This window comes from Penicillium waksmanii (genome assembly GCF_028829765.1).
Source record: "Penicillium waksmanii strain IBT 27052 chromosome Unknown utg000005l:1.0-5232799.0:1.0-5237142.0, whole genome shotgun sequence".
Classification (NCBI taxonomy): domain Eukaryota; kingdom Fungi; phylum Ascomycota; class Eurotiomycetes; order Eurotiales; family Aspergillaceae; genus Penicillium; species Penicillium waksmanii.
Window position 1 is genome coordinate 1,895,845 of NW_026643252.1, and position 21,695 is coordinate 1,917,539.

The 21,695-nt window shown below is 49.6% G+C and overlaps 8 protein-coding genes across 8 annotated transcripts; 4 read left to right on the plus strand and 4 right to left on the minus strand.

Annotated features, from left to right (window-relative positions):
• Nucleotides 1–569: 569 nt before the first annotated feature.
• N7481_005614 (translocon subunit SEC61) lies at nucleotides 570–2,305 on the plus strand (the record flags this gene model as incomplete). The annotated part of the gene is made up of 6 exons (XM_057264833.1): nucleotides 570–579; nucleotides 681–781; nucleotides 857–1,024; nucleotides 1,088–1,951; nucleotides 2,001–2,164; nucleotides 2,224–2,305. The coding sequence occupies 6 exons, from the start codon at nucleotides 570–572 to the stop codon at nucleotides 2,303–2,305; spliced, it is 1,389 nt and encodes a 462-aa protein (XP_057122553.1).
• Nucleotides 2,306–3,202: 897 nt separating this feature from the next.
• On the plus strand, nucleotides 3,203–4,330 carry N7481_005615 (pyridoxal 5'-phosphate synthase subunit PdxS; the record flags this gene model as incomplete). Its single annotated transcript, XM_057264834.1, has 3 exons — nucleotides 3,203–3,307; nucleotides 3,393–3,575; nucleotides 3,701–4,330. 3 exons carry the CDS (start codon nucleotides 3,203–3,205, stop codon nucleotides 4,328–4,330), a joined length of 918 nt encoding a protein of 305 aa, XP_057122554.1.
• A 2,637-nt stretch (nucleotides 4,331–6,967) lies between these two features.
• N7481_005616 (FMN-dependent alpha-hydroxy acid dehydrogenase) lies at nucleotides 6,968–8,568 on the plus strand (the record flags this gene model as incomplete). The annotated part of the gene is made up of 3 exons (XM_057264835.1): nucleotides 6,968–7,094; nucleotides 7,156–8,355; nucleotides 8,405–8,568. 3 exons carry the CDS (start codon nucleotides 6,968–6,970, stop codon nucleotides 8,566–8,568), a joined length of 1,491 nt encoding a protein of 496 aa, XP_057122555.1.
• A 269-nt stretch (nucleotides 8,569–8,837) lies between these two features.
• Nucleotides 8,838–9,614, minus strand: N7481_005617 (uncharacterized protein; the record flags this gene model as incomplete). Its single annotated transcript, XM_057264836.1, has 1 exon — nucleotides 8,838–9,614. The coding sequence occupies one exon, from the start codon at nucleotides 9,612–9,614 to the stop codon at nucleotides 8,838–8,840; it is 777 nt and encodes a 258-aa protein (XP_057122556.1).
• Nucleotides 9,615–9,973: 359 nt separating this feature from the next.
• On the minus strand, nucleotides 9,974–11,305 carry N7481_005618 (uncharacterized protein; the record flags this gene model as incomplete). Its single annotated transcript, XM_057264837.1, has 1 exon — nucleotides 9,974–11,305. One exon carries the CDS (start codon nucleotides 11,303–11,305, stop codon nucleotides 9,974–9,976), a length of 1,332 nt encoding a protein of 443 aa, XP_057122557.1.
• A 1,052-nt stretch (nucleotides 11,306–12,357) lies between these two features.
• Nucleotides 12,358–13,376, minus strand: N7481_005619 (NAD(P)-dependent alcohol dehydrogenase; the record flags this gene model as incomplete). The annotated part of the gene is given in 2 exon segments (XM_057264838.1): nucleotides 12,358–12,858; nucleotides 12,876–13,376. The coding sequence occupies 2 exon segments, from the start codon at nucleotides 13,374–13,376 to the stop codon at nucleotides 12,358–12,360; spliced, it is 1,002 nt and encodes a 333-aa protein (XP_057122558.1).
• Nucleotides 13,377–14,875: 1,499 nt separating this feature from the next.
• On the minus strand, nucleotides 14,876–18,170 carry N7481_005620 (putative importin 13; the record flags this gene model as incomplete). The annotated part of the gene is made up of 4 exons (XM_057264839.1): nucleotides 14,876–17,224; nucleotides 17,291–17,783; nucleotides 17,859–18,049; nucleotides 18,108–18,170. The coding sequence occupies 4 exons, from the start codon at nucleotides 18,168–18,170 to the stop codon at nucleotides 14,876–14,878; spliced, it is 3,096 nt and encodes a 1,031-aa protein (XP_057122559.1).
• An 823-nt stretch (nucleotides 18,171–18,993) lies between these two features.
• ampp (aminopeptidase P) lies at nucleotides 18,994–21,477 on the plus strand (the record flags this gene model as incomplete). Its single annotated transcript, XM_057264840.1, has 10 exons — nucleotides 18,994–19,177; nucleotides 19,236–19,295; nucleotides 19,362–19,527; nucleotides 19,583–19,644; nucleotides 19,710–19,931; nucleotides 19,985–20,030; nucleotides 20,086–20,920; nucleotides 20,986–21,070; nucleotides 21,125–21,169; nucleotides 21,230–21,477. The coding sequence occupies 10 exons, from the start codon at nucleotides 18,994–18,996 to the stop codon at nucleotides 21,475–21,477; spliced, it is 1,953 nt and encodes a 650-aa protein (XP_057122560.1).
• Between the last annotated feature and the right edge of the window lie 218 nt (nucleotides 21,478–21,695).

Sequence of the window (21,695 nt, forward strand, 5' to 3'; positions counted from 1 at the left end):
CTTATTTTGATGTTTTCTTTTTTTCACTACTATGAATATTCCGAATCATCAGATAGAATAGCCCGTGAGTCCTGGGCAATAATAAAGGGTTCTTCAGAATGGTGTGCTGAATATAGAGCTTGATACGATATGTTGTAGACCCTGTGCTAATGTGGGGATAAGCTCGGGGGGTGCTACCCTGGGGTACACACACCCACAGCTTAGGGGAGAATCTCGAAAAAAGTAGAAAATATCTTTTTAAAAAAAAAGAATTGAAAAATTGAGTGATATCAAATCTTCCAACTGTTTGACGCTATTTCCATTCAGGGTGAGTCAATGGAGGGGGAATTAAAAGGGGAGAGAGAAGTGCATCCAGAGTGGTGGCCAAGTGGCCTTAGTTGAATTAGCGCGAAGCGAAAAGTGGCCAGCGAACCTCTTTCTGTGACTTTCCTTCCCTTCCCCCCATCTCCCCCCAACCCCCATCCTCCTTTTCCTTTCCTTTTCATCTTCCCCATTCCACTCCTTTTGCTGGCTCCCAATTCCAGCTTCCTCTATTTCTTTTAAGACGGATTGGAGGGAAGACTGTCACAATGAGCGGCCGTGAGTTTCTTCCCAGCCTGCCAGCACGCGATCGATCGTCGCAACTCATCTTGCTTCGGATCACCCTCAATGGACTCGCCCATACTGACAACCATGATTAGTTCGCTTCCTTGACTTGATCAAGCCCTTCACGCCCCTCCTTCCGGAGGTGGCGGCGCCTGAGACCAAGGTGCCCTTCAACCAGAAGCTGATGTGGACGGGTGTACGTTGCTCCAAATTCGAGAATCGACCGTGTTTCGTGATCCGTGTTCAATGCTGACCTCAATCTCGTGTATAGTTGACTCTGCTCATCTTCCTGGTCATGAGCCAGATGCCTCTCTATGGTATCGTCTCCTCCGACACCTCGGACCCCCTGTACTGGCTCCGTATGATGCTGGCCAGTAACCGTGGTACTCTGATGGAATTGGGTATCACCCCTATCATCTCCTCCGGCATGGTCTTCCAGGTAGGTGATATCAATTGGTTTGTGACGAGCCGATAGCATTGGAACTGACTGTCAATTTTCCAGCTCCTTGCCGGTACCCACCTCATCGACGTCAACCTTGACCTCAAGACCGATCGCGAGCTCTACCAGACCGCCCAGAAGCTGTTCGCCATCATCCTGTCCTTCGGCCAGGCCTGTGTGTACGTCCTGACTGGTCTCTACGGCCAGCCCAGTGACCTTGGTGCCGGTATCTGTGTTCTGCTCATCGTCCAGCTGGTTGTCGCCGGTCTCGTCGTCATTCTGCTCGATGAGCTCCTGCAGAAGGGTTACGGTCTGGGCAGTGGTATCTCGCTGTTCATTGCCACCAACATCTGCGAGTCGATCGTCTGGAAGGCTTTCTCCCCTACCACCATCAACACCGGTCGTGGCCCCGAATTTGAGGGTGCCATCATTGCCCTGTTCCACCTGCTCCTCACCTGGCCCGACAAGCAGCGTGCTCTGTACGAGGCCTTCTACCGCCAGAACCTTCCCAACGTCATGAACCTTCTGGCTACCCTCCTCGTCTTTGCCGCTGTTATCTACCTGCAGGGCTTCCGCGTTGAGATCCCCGTCAAGTCCGCCCGCCAGCGTGGCATGCGCGGCTCTTACCCCGTCCGCCTGTTCTACACCTCCAACATGCCCATCATGCTCCAGTCGGCTCTGTCCTCCAATATCTTCTTGATCTCCCAGATGCTGTACTCTCGCTTCTCTGATAACCTCCTTGTCAAGCTTCTCGGAGTCTGGGAGCCCCGTGAAGGTTCTGCCCAGCTTTTCGCTTCCTCGGGTATTGCCTACTACATGTCCCCTCCTCTGAACTTCAAGGAGGCTCTTCTCGACCCCATTCACACTGCTGTCTACATTGCTTTCATGCTTGTTGCCTGTGCGCTCTTCTCCAAGACCTGGATTGAGGTCTCCGGCTCCGCCCCCCCGTGACGTTGCCAAGCAGCTGAAGGACCAGGGTCTCGTCATGTCCGGCCACCGTGAGCAGAGCATGTACAAGGAGCTCAAGCGTGTTATCCCCACTGCCGCCGCTTTCGGTGGTGCCTGCATTGGTGGTCTGTCCGTTGCGTCCGATCTTCTCGGTGCTCTTGGCAGCGGTACTGGTATCCTGCTTGCCGTGACGTAAGTTGACTTCTCACACATAGCAAAAGAAAAAAAACATCTACTAACACTTGACTTAGCATCATCTACGGATACTTTGAAATTGCCGCCCGTGAGGGTGACATCGGTGCCGGCCTCAAGGGCCTGGTCCCCGGCAGCTAAATTAACGAGACTGTTCTCCAAATTTCACGAGCAGTATGACGAAGGATTCTTTTTTCCCTTTTTGAATCTTTTGCCTTTCTCCGTTTAGTTCTGTCCCAATTTTCTCCTTTTTTTAATTGCCGCTATTCTTTTATACAATCCTTGGGAAAATGAATTGGTGTGCAAATGTCATGGCGTGGGAACGGGGACTAGTTTTCTCTTTGCTAGTTTGACGGTCCCGCTGAGAAATAGTTGAAGTGCCCTTGTAGAGAGGGGGCCTGTAACCATATTTTACTGATGAAAAACCAAATCAATTTCTTGTGATCGATCAAATGAACGTGGCCTTGGTAGAGTAGAGAGTAGCAGTCATGTATGTACTCAAGAGTAGCCAAGTCCTTCAAGTTCCGGCGGACTTGTCCTCGGTGAGTGGAATCGGCGCGGCAAAGTTTAATGGTGAATGAGAGTTACGTTGGTAATTTTCTCGTCCGAGTGCCAGTAGAGTAGTCAGTAGTTACTACTAGTATGTACTCTGTACAGCGAGGGGAGTGTCTTTCCTCTTGTAGTTAGTATAGGAGATCATGATCAGCCGACCACTACATTCCTGTATACTGTAGAGTATACCGTAGTATACGACCTATCATGATGAATTCTAGAAGATGTATGTAACATAGTTACTAGTACTAGTACCGTGACGATACAATACAATACACATTCTCCTCGGGTAACTCCTGCACGAGCTTAAATCGCGAGGGGCAGCCCCGCCGAGGCCTGAGGCGACCTTTCGGTACAGGGTTGGCGGGGAACTTACTTATCGTTTTTGACTCACTCTTCTTCCTTCTTAATCCCCTCAATCCCTCTCTTTCCCTTCTCGTCTTCTTTCGTTCTATCTTAATTTCCAAATCCACCTCCTCCTTCACAATGGCTCAACAGAACGGTTCCTCCGGCAATGACTTTCTCGTCAAGGCCGGCCTTGCGCAGATGCTCAAGGGTGGCGTAATCATGGATGTGGTCAACGCTGAGCAGGTAGGTTTACAACATCCTCTGTCGCCAATTGCCAATTGCCCTCGATTGTCTTGACTAACATGTCCTTCTCTTTTTCTCTCTATAGGCTCGCATTGCTGAAGAGGCTGGTGCTGCCGCCGTCATGGCTCTCGAGCGTGTCCCCGCCGATATTCGTGTCGAGGGTGGCGTTGCGCGCATGTCCGACCCCGGCATGATCAAGGAGATCATGGCCGCCGTTACCATTCCCGTCATGGCCAAGGCTCGCATTGGCCACTTCGTTGAGTGCCAGGTACGTTTTACCATTCCTCAGAACTATAAGAAAGAGAAAGAAATTCCCGGGGGCGGCGGATAGAGCACTCCAAAGCGGGGGGGTATAGAGAAAATCTAAAACTAACCATCCCACCCTCCTTATAGATCCTCGAGTCCATTGGCGTCGACTACATCGACGAGTCCGAAGTTCTGACCCCCGCCGATGACGTCTACCACGTCACCAAGTCCCCCTTCAAGGTCCCCTTCGTCTGCGGCTGCCGTAACCTCGGCGAGGCCCTGCGCCGCATCTCCGAGGGCGCCGCCATGATCCGCACCAAGGGCGAGGCCGGCACCGGCGACGTTGTCGAGGCCGTCAAGCACATGCGCACCGTGAATGCCCAGATTGCCCGTGCCCGTGGTATTCTTCAGTCTAGCGCGGACCCGGAGCCCGAGTTGCGCGCTTTCGCTCGTGAGATCGAGGCCCCCTACGAGCTTGTCCGCGAGTGTGCTGAGAAGGGCCGTCTGCCCGTTGTCAACTTCGCCGCTGGTGGCGTTGCGACCCCCGCCGATGCGGCGCTCATGATGCAGCTGGGCTGCGATGGTGTCTTCGTTGGCTCGGGTATCTTCAAGTCTGGCGACCCCAAGGCTCGTGCCAAGGCTATTGTCCAGGCTACTACCCACTACAAGGACCCCAAGGTCCTCGCTCAGGTTTCTGAGGGTCTGGGTGAAGCTATTGTTGGAATTAACGTGTCGCAGATGCCTGCTGCTGACAAGCTCGCTGGTCGTGGCTGGTAAATTTCTTTATTGAGATTGTGTGTTGATAACCTTGCCTTGTCTTTTTTTCATTTTCGCCTTCGGTGTTTGCTGGAGGGCACATTCAAAATTTCTTTTGTACATGAGCCATGAGCCGATGTCTATGATAGCTATTTGCATGACGGATACACAAAATTCTAGATTGTTTTTTTCTCTATCCTCGCGATATACAGCAATTGTAAACACCTGGTATATCTGCACTTGGCCGGAAAAAAAAGGGTATGTACTGGTAGTAGTTCATCGATGTAGTCCAACTAGCCAGTCGCCACAATCCCCGATCTAGACTTCCCCGCCACCAAAAAGAATCTTGAACCATGTCCTCAGTAGCCGTCGCCTCTTCTGAACCAATATTCTAGACACCAAGAAATCAATTGCCAGCCCCAATACGCTAACATCCAAAGTCACACGACGTGCGGAATCCAAAATGTTAGTTACACCATACCCTACGGAGAAAGTGGCAGATCACCGGCAACCCATCCGACAGATCCCAAATCTGATAGGCTCTCCGCTCCGAACCACCGATCACTGAACGCCCTGGAGAGAGCAAGATACTCCCCGGCCCCTCCCTTTCCCCCCCCAAAGCTCATTGTGGTAATCGATTGATCACCGGGGCCTCCATCTTCGCTTCCGCACACTTCTTCCAGAATGTCCAATCGGGATTGACTAACCTCCGTACCGAGTCTACCCGTTAGTAAGTGGGGTCCTCTACTCTAGGCCACTCTTTTTCCGCGTTAGGAAGGTGTATTGTATATACTGATACGACCGCTGTGGTAATTTATGTTTATGGGGCCACAAATGCACCTGCGTAGGTGAGTGAGGTTGTTGACTCACATACGCCTGTGGGGGTAGTATGGTAGAACAGAGGCTTCTATTCTGGCTCGCTCCAGGGCTGTTACCGCCAATGACTATGGGTCTTCCTGAATTACCCACTGAGATCCTGTTAATGATTGCGTGTTGTCCTTCGCAGGAGAGTATACCGAGAGCTTCATGAAGTCCTACCATTCTTCAATGCTCAATATCTCCATGCATTGGCATTATTATTTGCGGTTGAGCATAATCTCCCTCAAAATGTTCAACATCTGTTAGATGACTTGGAAATTGCTCGTACTCGGCCTCACTGCCTCCCGAACGACCTCTATCGAGAGATCATACGTGAGAAACGCCTCAGTCGGGCCGAGAAGCGCCAATCCGAAGATGTGAGTGGAAGTGCAGGTGAAGAAAAAGAAGAAGACAACTCATATTTCTCGTCATACAAATTATGCGAGACCCTCAAAGAGAGAAGACGGAATGAACATTCAGAATGCAGAGATCCCTACTGGGAAGATATCTACGCCAACCGTCTCTCTTTGCGCGGATATCGTATTTCGGCATTTGAGAATATCCAACACGCCTTAATGCTAGCTATTCAACGGGCCCAGGTCGATATCGTTATCATTTTACGGCAATTCGGCGCAGAGCCTAATTTCTATCGCGGTCGTGGCCGCGTATATCCACCGCCCAAACAGATCGACTGGGAATCAAGGCCACCTCGGAGACTGGGGCCGGGTTTGCCCCCATTATTTATGGCGGTACGAGGTGGAAATCTGGTCAAATTACTGCTCGATTCTGGGGCTGATCCGCAGCGACACGATCTGTCGAATTTATATCGTGCCGTGGAGGATCATCGTCGAGATATCATTCAATCTGTGTTATTAAATCTTGATGTTCGGTCTCAAAAATCCGTACTGAAACTGGTGGCTCTACGGAATGATTGTCGTTTGATTGAGTTTCTTATAGATGAGGGATTGAACGTTGCGGAGCAAGGACATGTGGGGTTATATGTGGCTGAAATGAAAGGCTACGAAGATAATACCAGATTGTTAAGGCTTCGTGGTGCAACTCTCTTTGCGCTCTCCGAGGATGATAACATGAATCGGGGGGGAGGAAGACAGAGATGGAACGTATCGCCGTCCTTCCTGTTGGTGTTTTGTTTCAATCGAGGATGAGGTACTTGAGGATGAGGATGATGAAGTCACCGAGGACTAATTGGATGAAAATCCTCATATCTATTGGATATCTGAACTTTCTAAGACTCTGTCTGATATTCGGGCAGCCCTCTCAGGCATTAGATTCCTATTATCGGAATTGGTTCCGGGATCCGTTTTCGGAAATTCCTAAGTTTCCGGGAGGGTTCTGCTCCAGTCTCTGATTTACTCAGTTCACTGGCTTTTCGTACTGTCCGCACCATTAACTATCTAAGTAGCAATACTATTTTGCATTCGATTTGGTGGAGGGTAAGGTGGCATAGCTACTTGCTGCTCGAAATTGCGATCTGTCTTACGGACAGGTATCAGTTTTCGTAGTTGGTAGTTCTAAAAAGGACTACCCAGATGAGGCAAATACTTCAATCAAACTGATTGTAAGTTTCAAGCAAATCTCTCTTGAGTGCTCACATACTAGTATAGTATATGCTTTCGAGGTCTGGAGTAGCTCACACTCCACCAGGTGCGCTCGGGCCACTCTAACCACGCTTCCCCCCAAGCCAATCAAGGGATACTTAAACACTAATCACCCCCCGTCCTCGAATCAGCAACAACGTATTCCTCATACTCTTGACGGGCCTTTTCAACCGCAGTAATTATGGCCAAGCAAATCTCGACACAAGAAATTACGAAGCATGCTCATGAGAACGATATCTGGATCGTGGTGAATGGGAAAGTTTACGACGTGACTGAATTTGCCCCGGATCACCCTGGCGGTGCCGAAAGTACTATGAATATTACAGATCCCCGCGTTCAGAAAACCCCCCGGCTAACTAACCGTCAAAGTTATTTATCACTTCGCTGGTCGCGATGCATCTCAGAAATACAATAGCACGCACTCTCCTTCGTTGATCAAAGATATCAACGACAGTCTCGTTGGGGACCTAGATACGACAACCATCACAGAACAATGGCGTGGACAGAATGAAACTCCCACGTCGACAACGACAGCCTCTGAGTCTCAGCTCTATCAGAAGCCGACACTCGACGACATCATAAATCTGGATGATTTCGAGGCCGTGGCCAAGAATACTTTCAGTCCCAAATCATGGGCATATCATAGCGGCGCAGCCAATGACTGCTTCACGAGAGACGAGAATCGCGACTTCTTCCGGCGTATTTGGCTACGGCCGGCAATCATGCGAGATGTTTCGAGGGTAAACACCCAGTCAACTCTATTTGGATGCAATCTTGACATCCCAGTCTTTGTCGCACCTGTTGGCGCAGCCAAGATGAGCCACGAAGAAGGCGAACTGCCTCTCGCGAGAGGAGCTGCCTCATCAGGAATCATTCACTGCATTTCAACAATGGCTTCCTATTCTCTTGCCGAGATTCTTGACCAAACCCCTTCCCAGGCTTTCTACCAACTCTATATCAATACAGATCGATCCAAGACAGAAGCTCTCGTCCGCCTAGCCGAGAAATCCGGAAAAGTGAAAGCTCTTTTTGTAACCGCTGATTTGCCAGTTATGTCAAAGCGCGAGGCAGATGAGCGAATTAAGCTTGATGAAGGTACCCAGTGGATTAATGTCGCCAAGGACAACAACAATAACAACAACAACCCGACAGGGAAGAAGAAGAGTGCAGGTCTGGCAAAAGCCAACAGCTCCTTTATCGATTCGACTCTGAATTGGGATGATCTGCGCTGGCTGAGGAGTATTTCGAATCTTCCTATAGTACTCAAGGGCGTTCAGCGGGCTGAAGATGCTATCCTAGCAATGAGAGCTGGGTTCGATGGCATTGTCATCAGCAACCATGGAGGACGGGCTGCAGACACCACACCCCCGACAATCCTAGTTCTTCTAGAAATTCACCGATACTGCCCTGAAGTATTCGGCAAAATGAAGGTCCTTGTGGATGGAGGGTTCCGTCGCGGCTCGGATATCGTCAAGGCAATTTGCCTTGGTGCATCTGCCGTGGGTTTGGGTAGATCGTTTGCATTTGCTCTCAACTATGGGCAGGATGGTGTTGAGCATGCTGTGAGCTGTGAGTATGACATGACTGTGGAAATTTGGCTGGATGCTAACCGATGTAGTGATCAAAGAGGAAATCGAGACGGCTACCCAGCTGGTGGGTATGACAGAGTTGTTCCGCGATGCGAGCCCATCTTACATCAATACGGCTGGCTTAGATCATCTATTGCCTCCGAATCATGATAGTACTATTGGGGGCTCAGTGAGACGATCGAACAAGCTTTAGATACTATGTCGTTTAGGAGGGTTGGGTTGCTGCGTGAAGCAGAGTGTACATGAATTTAAGTTCTATGGGAGTCGCTACGCCCCGGCATCTCGATACTGTAAAGCTTGGTACTTCAGTGTTTACTTGAGAATCTTGCTCAATAACCTTGTTAGATTTGATAAGAATAAACACTCAGGTAGTATTTTCGAGATATTCCTTCACATTAAATAGAGGCCGAGGTCATTGAAGCCTTGAAGGAGGGACCTTAAACAGCTTTCAAACGGGCCTTCCTAGCCGAACCAGACCTGCCCACTGCAAAGAGTTCCTCTTTTCATATTATCCTCCTCACTCTGCATCCTCAAGTTGAAAAGGGTCATGACCGCATGGCTGTACCCATCATTCCCCTTTTTCATCTTCGACTCGTAATCCTTCAACTCATTCGGTTTCAAAACGCTTCCCGCTTTCTGACGATTGACCCTTGCCATAGCCAACCTGTCTAGCAACTGTTGGCTAGCCTTCTTCTCCCTGATAGCATTTCCATACTTCAGTCGTGTCTCCATGATCCAGCGGTCGGCCTCATTTTCATTCATGCCAACGGGGAGATAGAGCTGGAAAGCGTCTACCTGTAGTCTCAACTCCTTTGAGAAGTCGAGGAGTTCATATTCGAGCTTGCGCATAGAATTGCCATAGTCGTTTCCCCTCTGAATGCCCAGCTCGTGCAGCCTTTTTTCCTCCGCTTCGTGCTTTCTGGCCCGCACCCAAACTCCGTACTCGTATTTCTGAAACTTCTTAATCCCCTCCCAGAGAAGAAGCGATAGTCCCAGAAGCTCTGTAAAGGCATAAATGTAGGGTTCGGTGCCCTCTTTGCTGTTGTTGATCAAGTTCCAGAGCACGGTTGCCCGATCCTGGTACATTTTCATCTCCTGAGGGTTGAGCTGTGGGAATCGAGTGATTTGATCGAGACGAACGAGATCGGAGAGTGATGGGAATGGTTTGTATGGGCAAAAGTCTGGCGAAATGGGCCATGGGTTGACGCCATTGGATTCACTGGGGTCCTCGTCTGACATCTTGATGGTGTTCCTGTGTTGCTGTGTTGTGGTTTGTAGTGACGCTTCTTCGTTGTTGGGATGCGAGTAGATTGTATCAGCGGTAACTGAGATAGAGTGTAACCGGAAGGCTTCTTTACACAGTAATGGACACCTAGGGTATTCAATAAGAAGTCTTATTGACGAGAGAGAAGGACGGGAGAGAAAGGGTGAGTAGTTGACGCGGAGTTGGTACAGTGAATGAAAAGGATGGGTGCCTGAGGGGAGAGAGGCCACCCGCAATTCGCCAGAAAAGCCACTACGCCTAGTACGTCTACAATAAGACCAGATCAAGAAATTTCTCAAATAGAATGGCTCAGTATGCGGGTCGCTAATTGAATTTATTTCATCGATTCTCCCCATGCAATCCACCGCCGAATACATTCATCTACCTTTCGCAATGCGTCCTTCTGCGCTTCAACCTCAAACCACTCGCGATGCTCCTTGCCACACTCTGTGCACTGGCCAAGATCACGAATTCGAAGATTTGCCAATTCCAGATGAATAAGTCTTTCCACACGATGGACATGTGGGACCTTACTTCCGGATACTGAAGAGGCCGCCGGGGTCCGAGATGGTGGCACTCTAGCTGGGGAAGAGTTTGTAGACGAAGGGGTATAAGGGTAGTAGCGTATGAGTGTCAAATCGTGAGAGCATTGGCGTGTCCATTCCACCAGTCTTCTGTGGACATTACTCGTCCTGCCTATTTTCAGTCTGAGTGTGCCGGGTGAGGTAGATGTCGGGTTTGTGGTTAATGCATTGAGACCTTGTGCTGCGCGAATTGCATCACTGACACTGCGTGGTTGTGCTGGTGGTCGGAGGGTGTTGTCCTTATAGGGGGATTGGGGCAGCAGAGAGGATGCGATATCCCTTGGGATGGGGGGTTGAGCCGGTCCACTTGGTCCACTTCCTCGTGGGGTACTTTTTGGAGGTGTAACCCAAAACATGTAGATGTAGCCTTCCTCGTCAGCATCGGAAATAGGTTTGGCTAGTTCCGTCAGAAGAATCGATGTCGTTTGAGGTTCCAAAGTGGAAGGAATCCATGATAAAAGAGATCCGGTCTGCGAAGACTTTCTGGGGGTTGGTGCAGAAGGCCGAGATGGTTTTTGCTGACCAGACGATGGGATGCGGCCATTTTGGGGGCGCCCTTGGTTAGAATAATGTGATGGACGAGATGGCGTGGGTTTCTTGACTGGAATGGATGGTTTGGAATCCTGGTCGCTTTCTTCGTCCACAATCTCGAAGCAGCAGAAGGAGCTTTTCTTCTTCTTGGGCCGAGGTCGAGGTTTTTCGCCGAGGTTGGCTTGGTTCGTATACCGCCTTTTTGGAGGCTTTTGTGTTCCATCGTTGATGTCAAGGACGCCAAGTCGGTCCATAAGGGTATCAATGCTAGACCTTGGCTTCAAAGAGTCTTCATGGGTTGTGGGTTGAGTGACCGGGGTCGAAGAAAAAGCCTGGTCTTTGTGTTGCCAGCAATACAAAGAATCCACATCTATCGGTGCATGTCGAGGGTCCTTCTTTCGAGGAGTCGATACCGGAGACGGATTTGGGGACGGTGTTACGCCGCGCCGACAGGAGCGGCCTTGAGTTGTGATGCCTCTACATGTGTTGGCGGGATTCCGGGAATCCGAGCGTGGTAGCAAAGATTCTGGGGTATTGGATATGTGAGGCATGCCCAGATGAGGCTAGAAAAATAGAGAATGGGTATGGCGTCGAAAAGACGGGTCTTTGTTTGAAGAATCGAGAAGTTAGGCTAAATACTAGGCGCCTGCAGGGCTGTTGCCCACCTGCAATGCGGCGAGACCGCCCTGGCCCTGGCACGGCACTGGCATGTCTGCCAGGGCCAGGCTAAGACTCCACTTGACCACGTCGGGCGCGAAGGGATGTTGAAGCATTTTTTATTTTTGTAAACGGTGGACCTATTATGGTTAGTGTTTGCCTCTTTTGGGTCTAGCGCTACCCGTGCACTCCGCCACATCGTGGCTCAGCTATGCATAGCACAAGTCCTACACCTGGGCAGTGGTCACACAATCCTATTATATATAGAACCGTGACACTATAGGTCCACGGATTATCGTGTCCTCTATAGTGAAACTTGAATGACTTGACTTTTCAGGAAGGAAACTAATTGTTCGTGAACGGGGACAGACATTTGAAACTAAAGTGGGCCTTCGAAATAGCATGGTACGGCTTATGGTTAGAGATATATTATAAAACCTGCGCAAGTTCTTTCTGCTACTTCTAGTAGCCTGGGCACTGGATATTTTTGATATGTTTCCTATCAAATCGTACTACCGATAAGAATCCAATTCCCAGAATAGCACTGCCGACCGAAAAATAATTTGGCCGCCTCCCGGTAGTATATTTCCGACACATCGAGACTAGTCGGTGATGTCTTTTGCTATGGGGTTCCCGCTTTTGGGGTTCGCGTCGTGAGAAAGAGCGTGTCAGCGACTGTCTTGCGGTGTCCATTCATCCACCGCCACATACTGCAAGATATCATTTGCTAGGTAGTTCAGCCGAAATATTGAGAACCTGCAGAATAGCCGAATCTTGAAATCGCAGAGATATATGTGCCAGGTGCCTTCAATCAAAAGCCAGAAATGCTGAGGTTGAACATCAGAACATCAAGAAGTACATAGTAACCCATTGCTGTCAATTGAGAACCAATCAAATCAAGATACGTTATACTTCTCATTCAACATTTTGACGGCGGGCAACACTCTCATTCCTTGGGGGAGACGTGCACAATGACCTTTCCCGTGCTAGAGCCTTTCTTGAGATGTTCCAAGGCCCCAATGACCTGCTCAAATTCGAAGGTTGAATCGATGGTCGTTGTGATGGTCCCATCAGCGAGCCAATTCGCTAGCTGCTCATAATCCTCGCGTACATTCTTGGTGAAGTACGGCACGAATTTGCGTGGCGTGCCACCCAGGAAGCTTGGCCACAGCAGACCTTTGGTCATATTCTGAACCGTCTGGAGTGACGGGGAGCCACCGACAGCAATATAGTGGCCCTCTGACCTCAAAAATCCAGGCGTCGTGGTGAAAAAGTCCTTTGGCGAGTTACCAACGTTGTCCACCACCAGATCGTAGACTTGGCCTTCGGCTTTCAGTTCAGTAACAATATTCTCGACGCGGTAGTCGATGACTGCATCGGCGCCTAGCTTCTTCACTAGATCGACTTTGGCTGTTGAGCAGGATGTCGTGACGTGGCACCCGAGGGCCTTGCCAATTTGGATACCGAAAGATCCCGTTCCCCGGAGCCGCCGTTGATGAAGATACGATCGCCTGCTTTGACGTAGGGCTTTATGCTTTGGTAAGCTGTCATACCAGCGGTGGGGACACCAGCAGCATGATCAAGATCCACTTCTTTGGGGATCACAGCGTATTCCTCTCGTGACAAGACTAGGTATTGGGATAGAGAGCCGTGGGACTTCATTGGATCGACGCGGCCAAGGATGTTGTCGCCGACTTTGACATCCGTCGAACCCTCGGCCACCGCCGTGACAGTACCACTGAGATCCATACCCATGACTTTGGGGAATTTGACGGTGGCACGAGCGAGAAATCCCATTTCCATGACTTTATAGTCTGCTGGGTTGAGACAAGCACTGACGACGCGGACGAGGATCTCGCCCTTTTTGAGAGCTGTATTGGGACTCGGAACGTTGTCGACGAGCTTGAGATTCTTCTCAACGGGACCGGGGGCATTTTGCTGCCATGCCTTCATGGTATCTTCCATTGCGAATCAATTGATTAGCACTATACAGGGTGCCTAGAAGCGATATTGTTGGCTGAGGGGTAGGATCGGCAAAACCAATCTCAGAAATATAGGACGATGACGTCAATATAAATATTAGTCAGCAAATATTTGAAAGTTGAACTATTCGGGATTCAAGATGAGGTTGTTATCTTTAGTTGCGAGATTTGCTGTGGCGAAGAAAATAATGTGAGAACTTGAAGTTCACGGGCGATGGGGTTGACAGCCAGGATATCAATCACAACGAAGGTTGTACAAAGCAAGGAGTCGAAAGGGGGGGGTATGGTAATAATAAGCTAAGGAAAAATACAGGCCGCAACATGGTACTGACTGATGGTGCCATCCCTTGAACTGAATTCCTGTTATAGAGCTCCTTTTCTGATAAAGTGGTTACGTTTTGATTTCGTCATCTATGTTTTGGGATATGAATCTTTAGTTTCAAACGGCATCATCAACAAGCTCGCGTAGCTCAGTTGGTAGAGCGCGGCACTAGTAATGCCGAGGTCTTCAGTTCAAATCTGGACGTGAGCATTTGTTTTTGCTATTTCTTTTTGCTAATTTATCTGCAATGCCAAACCTGCGTCTAAGTGCTGTCACCACGCCGAAGGCGATGCTTTGCAACCGAATTTTCATCATTAACTTGACATCGAGCTGATTATCGCGTAACAGTCAAGCTCGTGTGGACACTGAATCCCATTACAGATCTTTGGGACAAGCCTGGGCCGTATCGGCTGATAGTACTAGTAGTATCCTGCCTATGACTATGGAATCATAGAAATCCCCTTGATATGGCAGCTGATATTGTCCAGGCTACAAGATGTATACAATGGAAGGGATCAAGCGGTGCATCGTTTCGCGGAGCTTCGACTGTTTCGAAACCCAAATGATATAAAATGATATATAAAGTCTTCGGTTTCCAACAAGTTGGGCGAATCTCGTATAGGACTCGGAAATGGGGAGAGAGGTGAATCATAGATGGTGGTAAATAGTGGTGGGCACTCGTGATGGGTAAACAATCAACAGGGAAGGTGCCCAGTGGGACCTCATCTTGATGGAACTTGAAGAAAGAGGGCAGCCAGCAAAGGCAGGTGCTCCTGTCAAAAGGGTGTTCCCGGGTAGTAGCCTGGAGGCTATGAGCACACTGGTGCTAACTCATGGAAGGAAGAAGGCAGCCAAAACAGGCTAATCTGATCCTAATTGCGATTCCTCTGTTGACAGCCGTGGATAACTCGCATATTAGAGCCCTCGCCAATAAATAAATCCAGCCAAATATAGCGTTTCACAAATTATTTTACATTTTAATAGATCTTTCAATGTTGCCATTTATAGATAGCGGTAGAGTTACTATGGCCTACTAAAACTCGGTCTTGGTCGGAGTGCCAGTCTCTGCTCCCGCGAATGGATATCTAAGTAAATATCCAATCACCCAAAACTCCCCATCATCGTCATCATCGTCGCATATCGATAGATAATTCAAGCATCTATTGTGTATAATCAAAGCTCATGTTGCGGCACTTGAGCCAGAAATTCCTGACAAGCTCCAGAGTCTGTGACCTTGCGCCCCGAGCAATCATGAGAGTTTCCAGGAACCGAGATTTGTCTTGTGGAGAGAAGACTGGCACTTGGTTCCCGTTTGCATCTGCCATCTGGGCATCGAGTGTTTCCAGTGCAGTTGCAAGGCTTGGGCGTGCTTGTCTCATTTTGTTGAAGATGGTTCGTCGAAGCGCGTCGCTGAGGGATGGAAGATCTGACCTTGAGCAACGGCCAGCGAATTGTTTGACCAGAGTTTGGCACAATGGTGGGATGAATTGATCCAAGACCTGGTCGAGTGCTGCGGTTTCTTCCGCATTCCCGCCACGTAGCTCTATCATCGTGACCCAGAAACTAGAGCCTGAGCGAATTGTTAATGGCTCAGGTCTGCTCAGTGCATGGAGTGTAAAGTTGAGGAGGACTGCGAACACAGGCGGATGCTGTAATGAAGCATTTCCCGTTGAAGACGGAAGCGGTTCGGTGAGTGAGAATAGTATGTGGTAGTATTTCGGTAGTAGGCGTGCGAGGAAGTCTATGCCAGCATTGGCAGTTTCCGGGTCGTAGATATCGGGAGTTTGGAGCATCGACGAGAATAGTTCAGTCACATGGATTATCAAGGCCACTGCTTCATTGCGAATATGAGCTGCATGGGAGGCGTGGGAGGCAAGGAAGGAAGAGGCGGTGGCCATGATGACATCTGTTCCGGATATACCCAGTGGGAAGCTCTTGATGAAGTCAACTGTTAGTGACGGAGGGAAGACAAAAAGACCGGATGACTCTGTATATCCAGCCTTGAGAATGTCGCACGCAGAATCTATGATACCGCTGTCCACTGGGAAGTCCACAATGAGGATACGCATCGCTTCCATGATCAGTTGCTGAGCTCGAGAGCCTGGGCCGGCATTCCAGAAAGATGGTGGATATGGGTTTTGTTCTTCTGCTTCATCAAGATTGATAACTTCATCCGAATCAGCCCGAAGCCCCCTTCCGATGCTGGCGATACAGCCCAACACAAGGTGACCATGAGATCGAGCCACATCATATGACGTGCTGGCTTCTTCTCGCGCCTTCTTCGCCTCCTGGACGAAAAAATCAAGAATTCTCTCAAGCGTTTCAACCTTCTCCTGGTCGGTAGATAGCTTTTGAATGATCGTCGCAATACCCTCCAAGACCTTTGGCATGGTTGATACGGTTGCCGTTGGCTTGGTGCGGAACTGGTCAAACTGATCTAGGAAAATAGGGAGCTCTGAAGTCAAGACACGAGCACAGGACTTCGAGAGGGTCAAGATGGATCGTGAAGCCGCCTGTGCGCAGGGCTCGAAGCTGAGTGACTCGAATAAAATGTTCAAAACACCCGCAAGGAGAGAGTTGTGACGCTCGAAATAAGATTCGTACTTTCCAAATGTGTCCACCAGAGTCTGGCGCGCTTTGAGAGGAATCTGCGCCTCGCTGCCTGTGCAAAGTTGAGAAAAGGCCTTGCTACCGAAAATCGCATCCAGACACTGATCTGCATGGCCATTTTCATCGACTGCTTCAGAGAGTTGTGCAATGCAAAACATAGCGGCCTCGAACCCTCGCCAATCATGATTCTCGAGATGAGTTGTTGCGCTCTTTTGGAATACGCTCACCAACTCTACCCCCAAGATCGGGTAGGCTGATAGAAGATAATCGCAGGCTTCATAGCGGAAAGCGTTGAATTCTCCCCTTTCATCATCGCCCCAATCTTCGAGGTCCTCGGTTGTTGGGTAAAGAAGTTTGTTGAACAATCCTAGGACCACCTCGGCTAGTTGGCCTTTGACTAACTGATACCGGGGATCATCAGAATTTAGCTCATCGGTAACACATTCGGCAATTTCACTCCAGTATTCCAGGACACGGGGTGTTGCCGGGTCATCGATAGAGGCGTATCCCGGAGTTTTGAAAATGCCATGGACAATGGTCAAAATTCCGACGTTCTGGGGTTTCATCGGATCGGTGAACAAATCCAAATGAAGGTACGAGAGATATGCCACCAAGAGGTCGACGTATGCCATGCTCTCATTACCCTCGTCGCCCTTGGTAATAGCAACGATATGCATCGTCACAATAGAGTCGGATAGGATTTCCGACAAAGCCCATATGGAATTTTCATCGAAGGCCCAGCGGCGATTGTCAAAGGCCTGTGTCAATACTGTTGCGGCGCTTTCGCTAAGGGTAGTAAATCGAAGCATTTTGATAATATCCTGACCACATTGAACAGCGATACCCTGAAGACTTTCGCCACTCGATGTATAACGGCTTGCGTAAACACCTAGCCAGGCCTTTCAGACGAAAAGCACGTCAGCAATCCACGGGATGTAGTTAAATTGGAGACTTGGCAAACTCACCTTCCACGAACTCATAGCCTCATTCCCTAATGTGACTTCTGTTGACTCTTCCCTGAGTGCAGCCTCGGAAATTGAAATCTGCTGCATGATGTATCGCACCAACAGAAAACCATCCTCGGTGTTCGCTTGGCACCTTTCCAGAATCGGCTTGGCATCTTGGGGCTCAACCTCTAGCCGCAAACCGTCTTCAGCCAGCGCCACTGAGAAAAATGACAACGCCAATGCTTGTTGTGTGCTTAGTGCAGGCAGTACCCCATTCAGGAAATCCACAGTCTGGGATTCCTGTTCAGAGACATATCCACCATGAGCAAGGCTGGCAGCCAGCTGCCAGATAGCTCGTTTCCATGGTGATTTTGGGTGCCTGAAGATAGTCGTCAGGCTGGATGCAAGTTTCCTGATTACCATCGCCTGTTCGCCCTCGTTAACGATAGCGACGAAATGGTTAACGAGCTGCGCCAAAATCTCCACGGTCATGGACTCTTCAATATCAACGCTGAAAACAATTTATCAGCAACGAACTTCCAATAGTTGACATTTGTTTCAGGGACAAACAAATTATACTACCGACCTTGAGACATTAACTTTAACTGTGAATGTAAGTGCTCCCATGAACCGATGATGGGCTGATGGCTCCCGTAACAGGGAATCCGCGATTTCCCAGGCATTTTCGCCTTTCTGGAGTTGCTGCAACCGTGCTTGAATCTCATTGATCCGGGCCGGATCGCGTTGATTGCCCGGGTGATAGAGTTGACTGACCAGCTAAGAAAGTGTGAGAAGACGTGACTTTCAAATAGAACGTCTTGGATGACAGTCATACCGTGTGTGACTCAGCAACTGGACCTCCGGCATTGTGTCCCATGCCTGCAAGTTGCGTCGCCATGATTTCCTCACCAAGCTCTCATGGGGTGGATGAATGGAAGTGCGAAGGAGGAAAAAGGGCGTATACAAAGCATCACGTGGTGATAGCCGCCTTTCTGCAGGTGATTCCCTGTTATCTCAACGGTGATTGGTGAGACCCAAGGCGGTAGGGTGGTCGGTCAAACGCGGGGCTTTCGGGCGGTGTGGTGGAAATAAACACGACTGTGAGAAACATGGGGGGGGGAGTATGGCGTGCACAAGAACTTGCCAGGTGAACTTCTAGCTACTAGATTGGAGGAATTGGAATGGATATGGCCTTCCAAGGCTCAACTTGATGTTTCAAGGTTGAATAAATGCCTACCTAGGTAGGTAGCCTTTAGAAAGCTAATAGTATCCAAAAATTGTACCAGTAGTTCATCCACCATCGAATCGATATATACCCTTAGGATCATACTACTTGTAGTTTGAACTTCAAATATCTCAAAAGCAAGACTCGATATTCCAGTCAAGATAGACATGCCAGAAAAGAACACCACCTTTTCCAATTGCTGCAACTAGTACGCTGGCGCAATGCAAACATTTGGACGCAACATGCAAACAGGACGGGCCGGTGGGGAGATTCCGGCACTGCCCCCCGGCCTCCTATGACCGACAGCGAGACTAGCCGGCCTGGACAAATTACTAGTAATTTGCCATAGCTACCTTAAGGCACACGACCCGGCGGAATTGAAGCCACTTCCTCTTATCACTTATCTGCCACCTCCCACCTTCCACCTGGCAGCTCTGTTCGGTGATTCAGCTGAAGGTCGCCCGCAGAGTCCCCCCCCGCCCCAGGCGTCTCGCCCATGCTCTTCTCCCACCCTATTCGCCTTCCCTGGACATCACTGCGATCACTGAGGCCCCTTCAATCTAAGAGGTTTTTCTCCGCATCTCGCCCCCGGTTCACCATCGAGATGGCGACCGTGGATACCACACAACGCCTCTCGCAGCTGCGGCAGCTGATGCGAGATAACAAGGTTGATGTTTACAGTATGTCAGCCTTCTCTTTCTTCCCAATTCCCCGAAATGCTGCTAATCTCTTGTTCAGTCGTTCCCTCCGAAGATAGCCACCAGTCCGAGTATATCGCGCCTTGCGACGGCCGACGAGGTTAGCTGCCACCACCATTTTCGATCACACCCCCTTGCAACCACTCACAGTCTCTTTCAATATCAGAATATATCTCCGGGTTCTCTGGCTCCGCCGGCACTGCCATTATTTCTCTGAGCAAGGCCGCTCTGTCCACCGACGGTCGTTATTTCAACCAGGCCGCCAAACAACTCGATGGCAATTGGCAGCTTCTCAAGCGTGGTATCGAAGGTGTGCCCACATGGCAGGAGTGGTATGGATGATATTCTACTATACATGGAATTGGATCGAGACTGAGTGCGATATAGGACTACGGAACAATCCCAAGGCGGCAAGGCCGTTGGTGTTGACCCGTCCTTGATCACGGCTTGTAAGTACTGCTATATATATCCATGGCTCATGTCTATCACGGCTAACACCCGTATCTCTATACAGCTGGTGCACGCAAACTCGCCGAGACCCTCGAGAAGAACGGCTCCTCGCTGGTGGGAATCCAACAAAACCTGGTTGATCTGGTTTGGGGCAAGGACCGCCCAGCGCGTCCTAGCGAGAAAGTGCGCGCGCACCCAATTAAGTATGCCGGTCGTCCATTCCAAGAGAAGATCGCCGAGCTGCGCAAGGATTTGGAGACTAAGAAGAAGGCCGGATTCATCATTTGTAAGCCGTCCATTTTCGTTCCACTATCGCAGTCGCCTAACATTATGCAATAGCTGTGCTCGACGAGATTGCCTGGCTATTCAACCTGCGTGGAAACGAGTGAGACTATCCGATTGACATAGTTATGTGTCCAAGTGCGACTAACAAAATTTAGTATTCCCTACAACCCGGTGTTTTTCTCCTACGCGGTTATCACCCCAACCACCGCAGAGCTCTATGTGGATGATGAGAAGCTTACACCCGAGGTCAAGGCCCAGCTTGGCCAAGACGTTGTCATCAAGCCATATGATTCCATTTTTGCCGATGCTAAAGCTCTCAGTGTGGCCAGAAGCCAATCAGCTGATGAAACAGCCGCCAAGTTCCTTCTGTCTAACAAGGCTTCGTGGGCTCTCAGCCTAAACCTTGGCGGCGAGGATCAGGTCGAGGAAGCTCGTAGCCCGGTCGCAGATGCCAAGGCTGTCAAGAACGAGACAGAATTGGAGGGCATGCGTGCCTGTCACATCCGTGATGGTGCTGCACTGACCGAATACTTTGCTTGGCTTGAGAATGAGCTCATCAGCAAGAAGACTGTCATGGACGAGGTTGACGGCGCCGATAAGCTGGAGCAAATTCGCTCCAAGCACGATCTCTTTGCTGGTCTTTCCTTCGATACCATCTCTTCTACCGGTCCTAATGGCGCTGTGATCCACTACAAGCCTGAGAAGGGTAGCTGTGCGACCATTGACCCGACCGCCATCTACCTCTGTGACTCCGGTTGCCAGTACTTTGATGGAACTACTGATACCACTCGGACTTTCCACTTTGGTCAACCCAACGACTTTGAGAAGCGTGCTTTCACCTTGGTCCTGAAGGGAATGATTGGAATTGACACTGCTGTCTTCCCCAAGGGAACCAGTGGCTTTGCTATCGACGTTTTGGCTCGCCAGCACCTCTGGAAAGAAGGCTTGGATTTCCTCCACGGCACTGGACATGGCGTTGGCTCCTACCTGGTAAGTAGATACACGTTCGATCCCCTGCCTCCTCAACTTTAATTATGTATTCACCTCGTTTATAGAACGTGCACGAAGGTCCCATGGGTATCGGGACTCGTGTGCAGTACACCGAAGTCCCGATCGCGGCTGGAAATGTCATCTCGGATGGTTTGTTACTTCTGCCTTGAAGCCCAGACTCAAATGACTGATCAATGATATTAGAACCCGGCTACTACGAGGACGGCAAGTTCGGTATTCGCATTGAGAGTGAGTTCTGTCTGCGAACATCTAAAACAGTGGGCCTCAATTCTAATTACTCTTTGATAGATATCGTCATGTGTCGCGAAGTTACTACTCCCCACAAATTTGGCGATAAGCAATGGCTGGGCTTCGAGCATGTCACCATGACCCCCATTGGTCGCAACCTGATCGAGCCTTCTCTGCTGAGCGACTCGGAACTCAAGTGGGTGAACGACTACCATGCTGAAGTGTGGGATAAGACCCACCACTTCTTCAACAACGACGAGTTGAGCCGGAAGTGGCTTGAGCGTGAGACCAAGCCTATTTCCAAGTAGGTTGGTCTGCAACAGTCGTTAAATACATCCCTGTCTTGAGGCTCGTTGACGTAACCTACTCTTCATCTACAATACAATCTTCTATGGGTACATGTAAAGTCAAGCTCTAGCGCGGCCATACAACCTTTATTGGTTTTAGTTTGTAAATTGAGAGGGAAATTCCATGGATGTACTAGTACCAAAAGTCTACCAAGTCTACCAATTCTACCAAATATTTG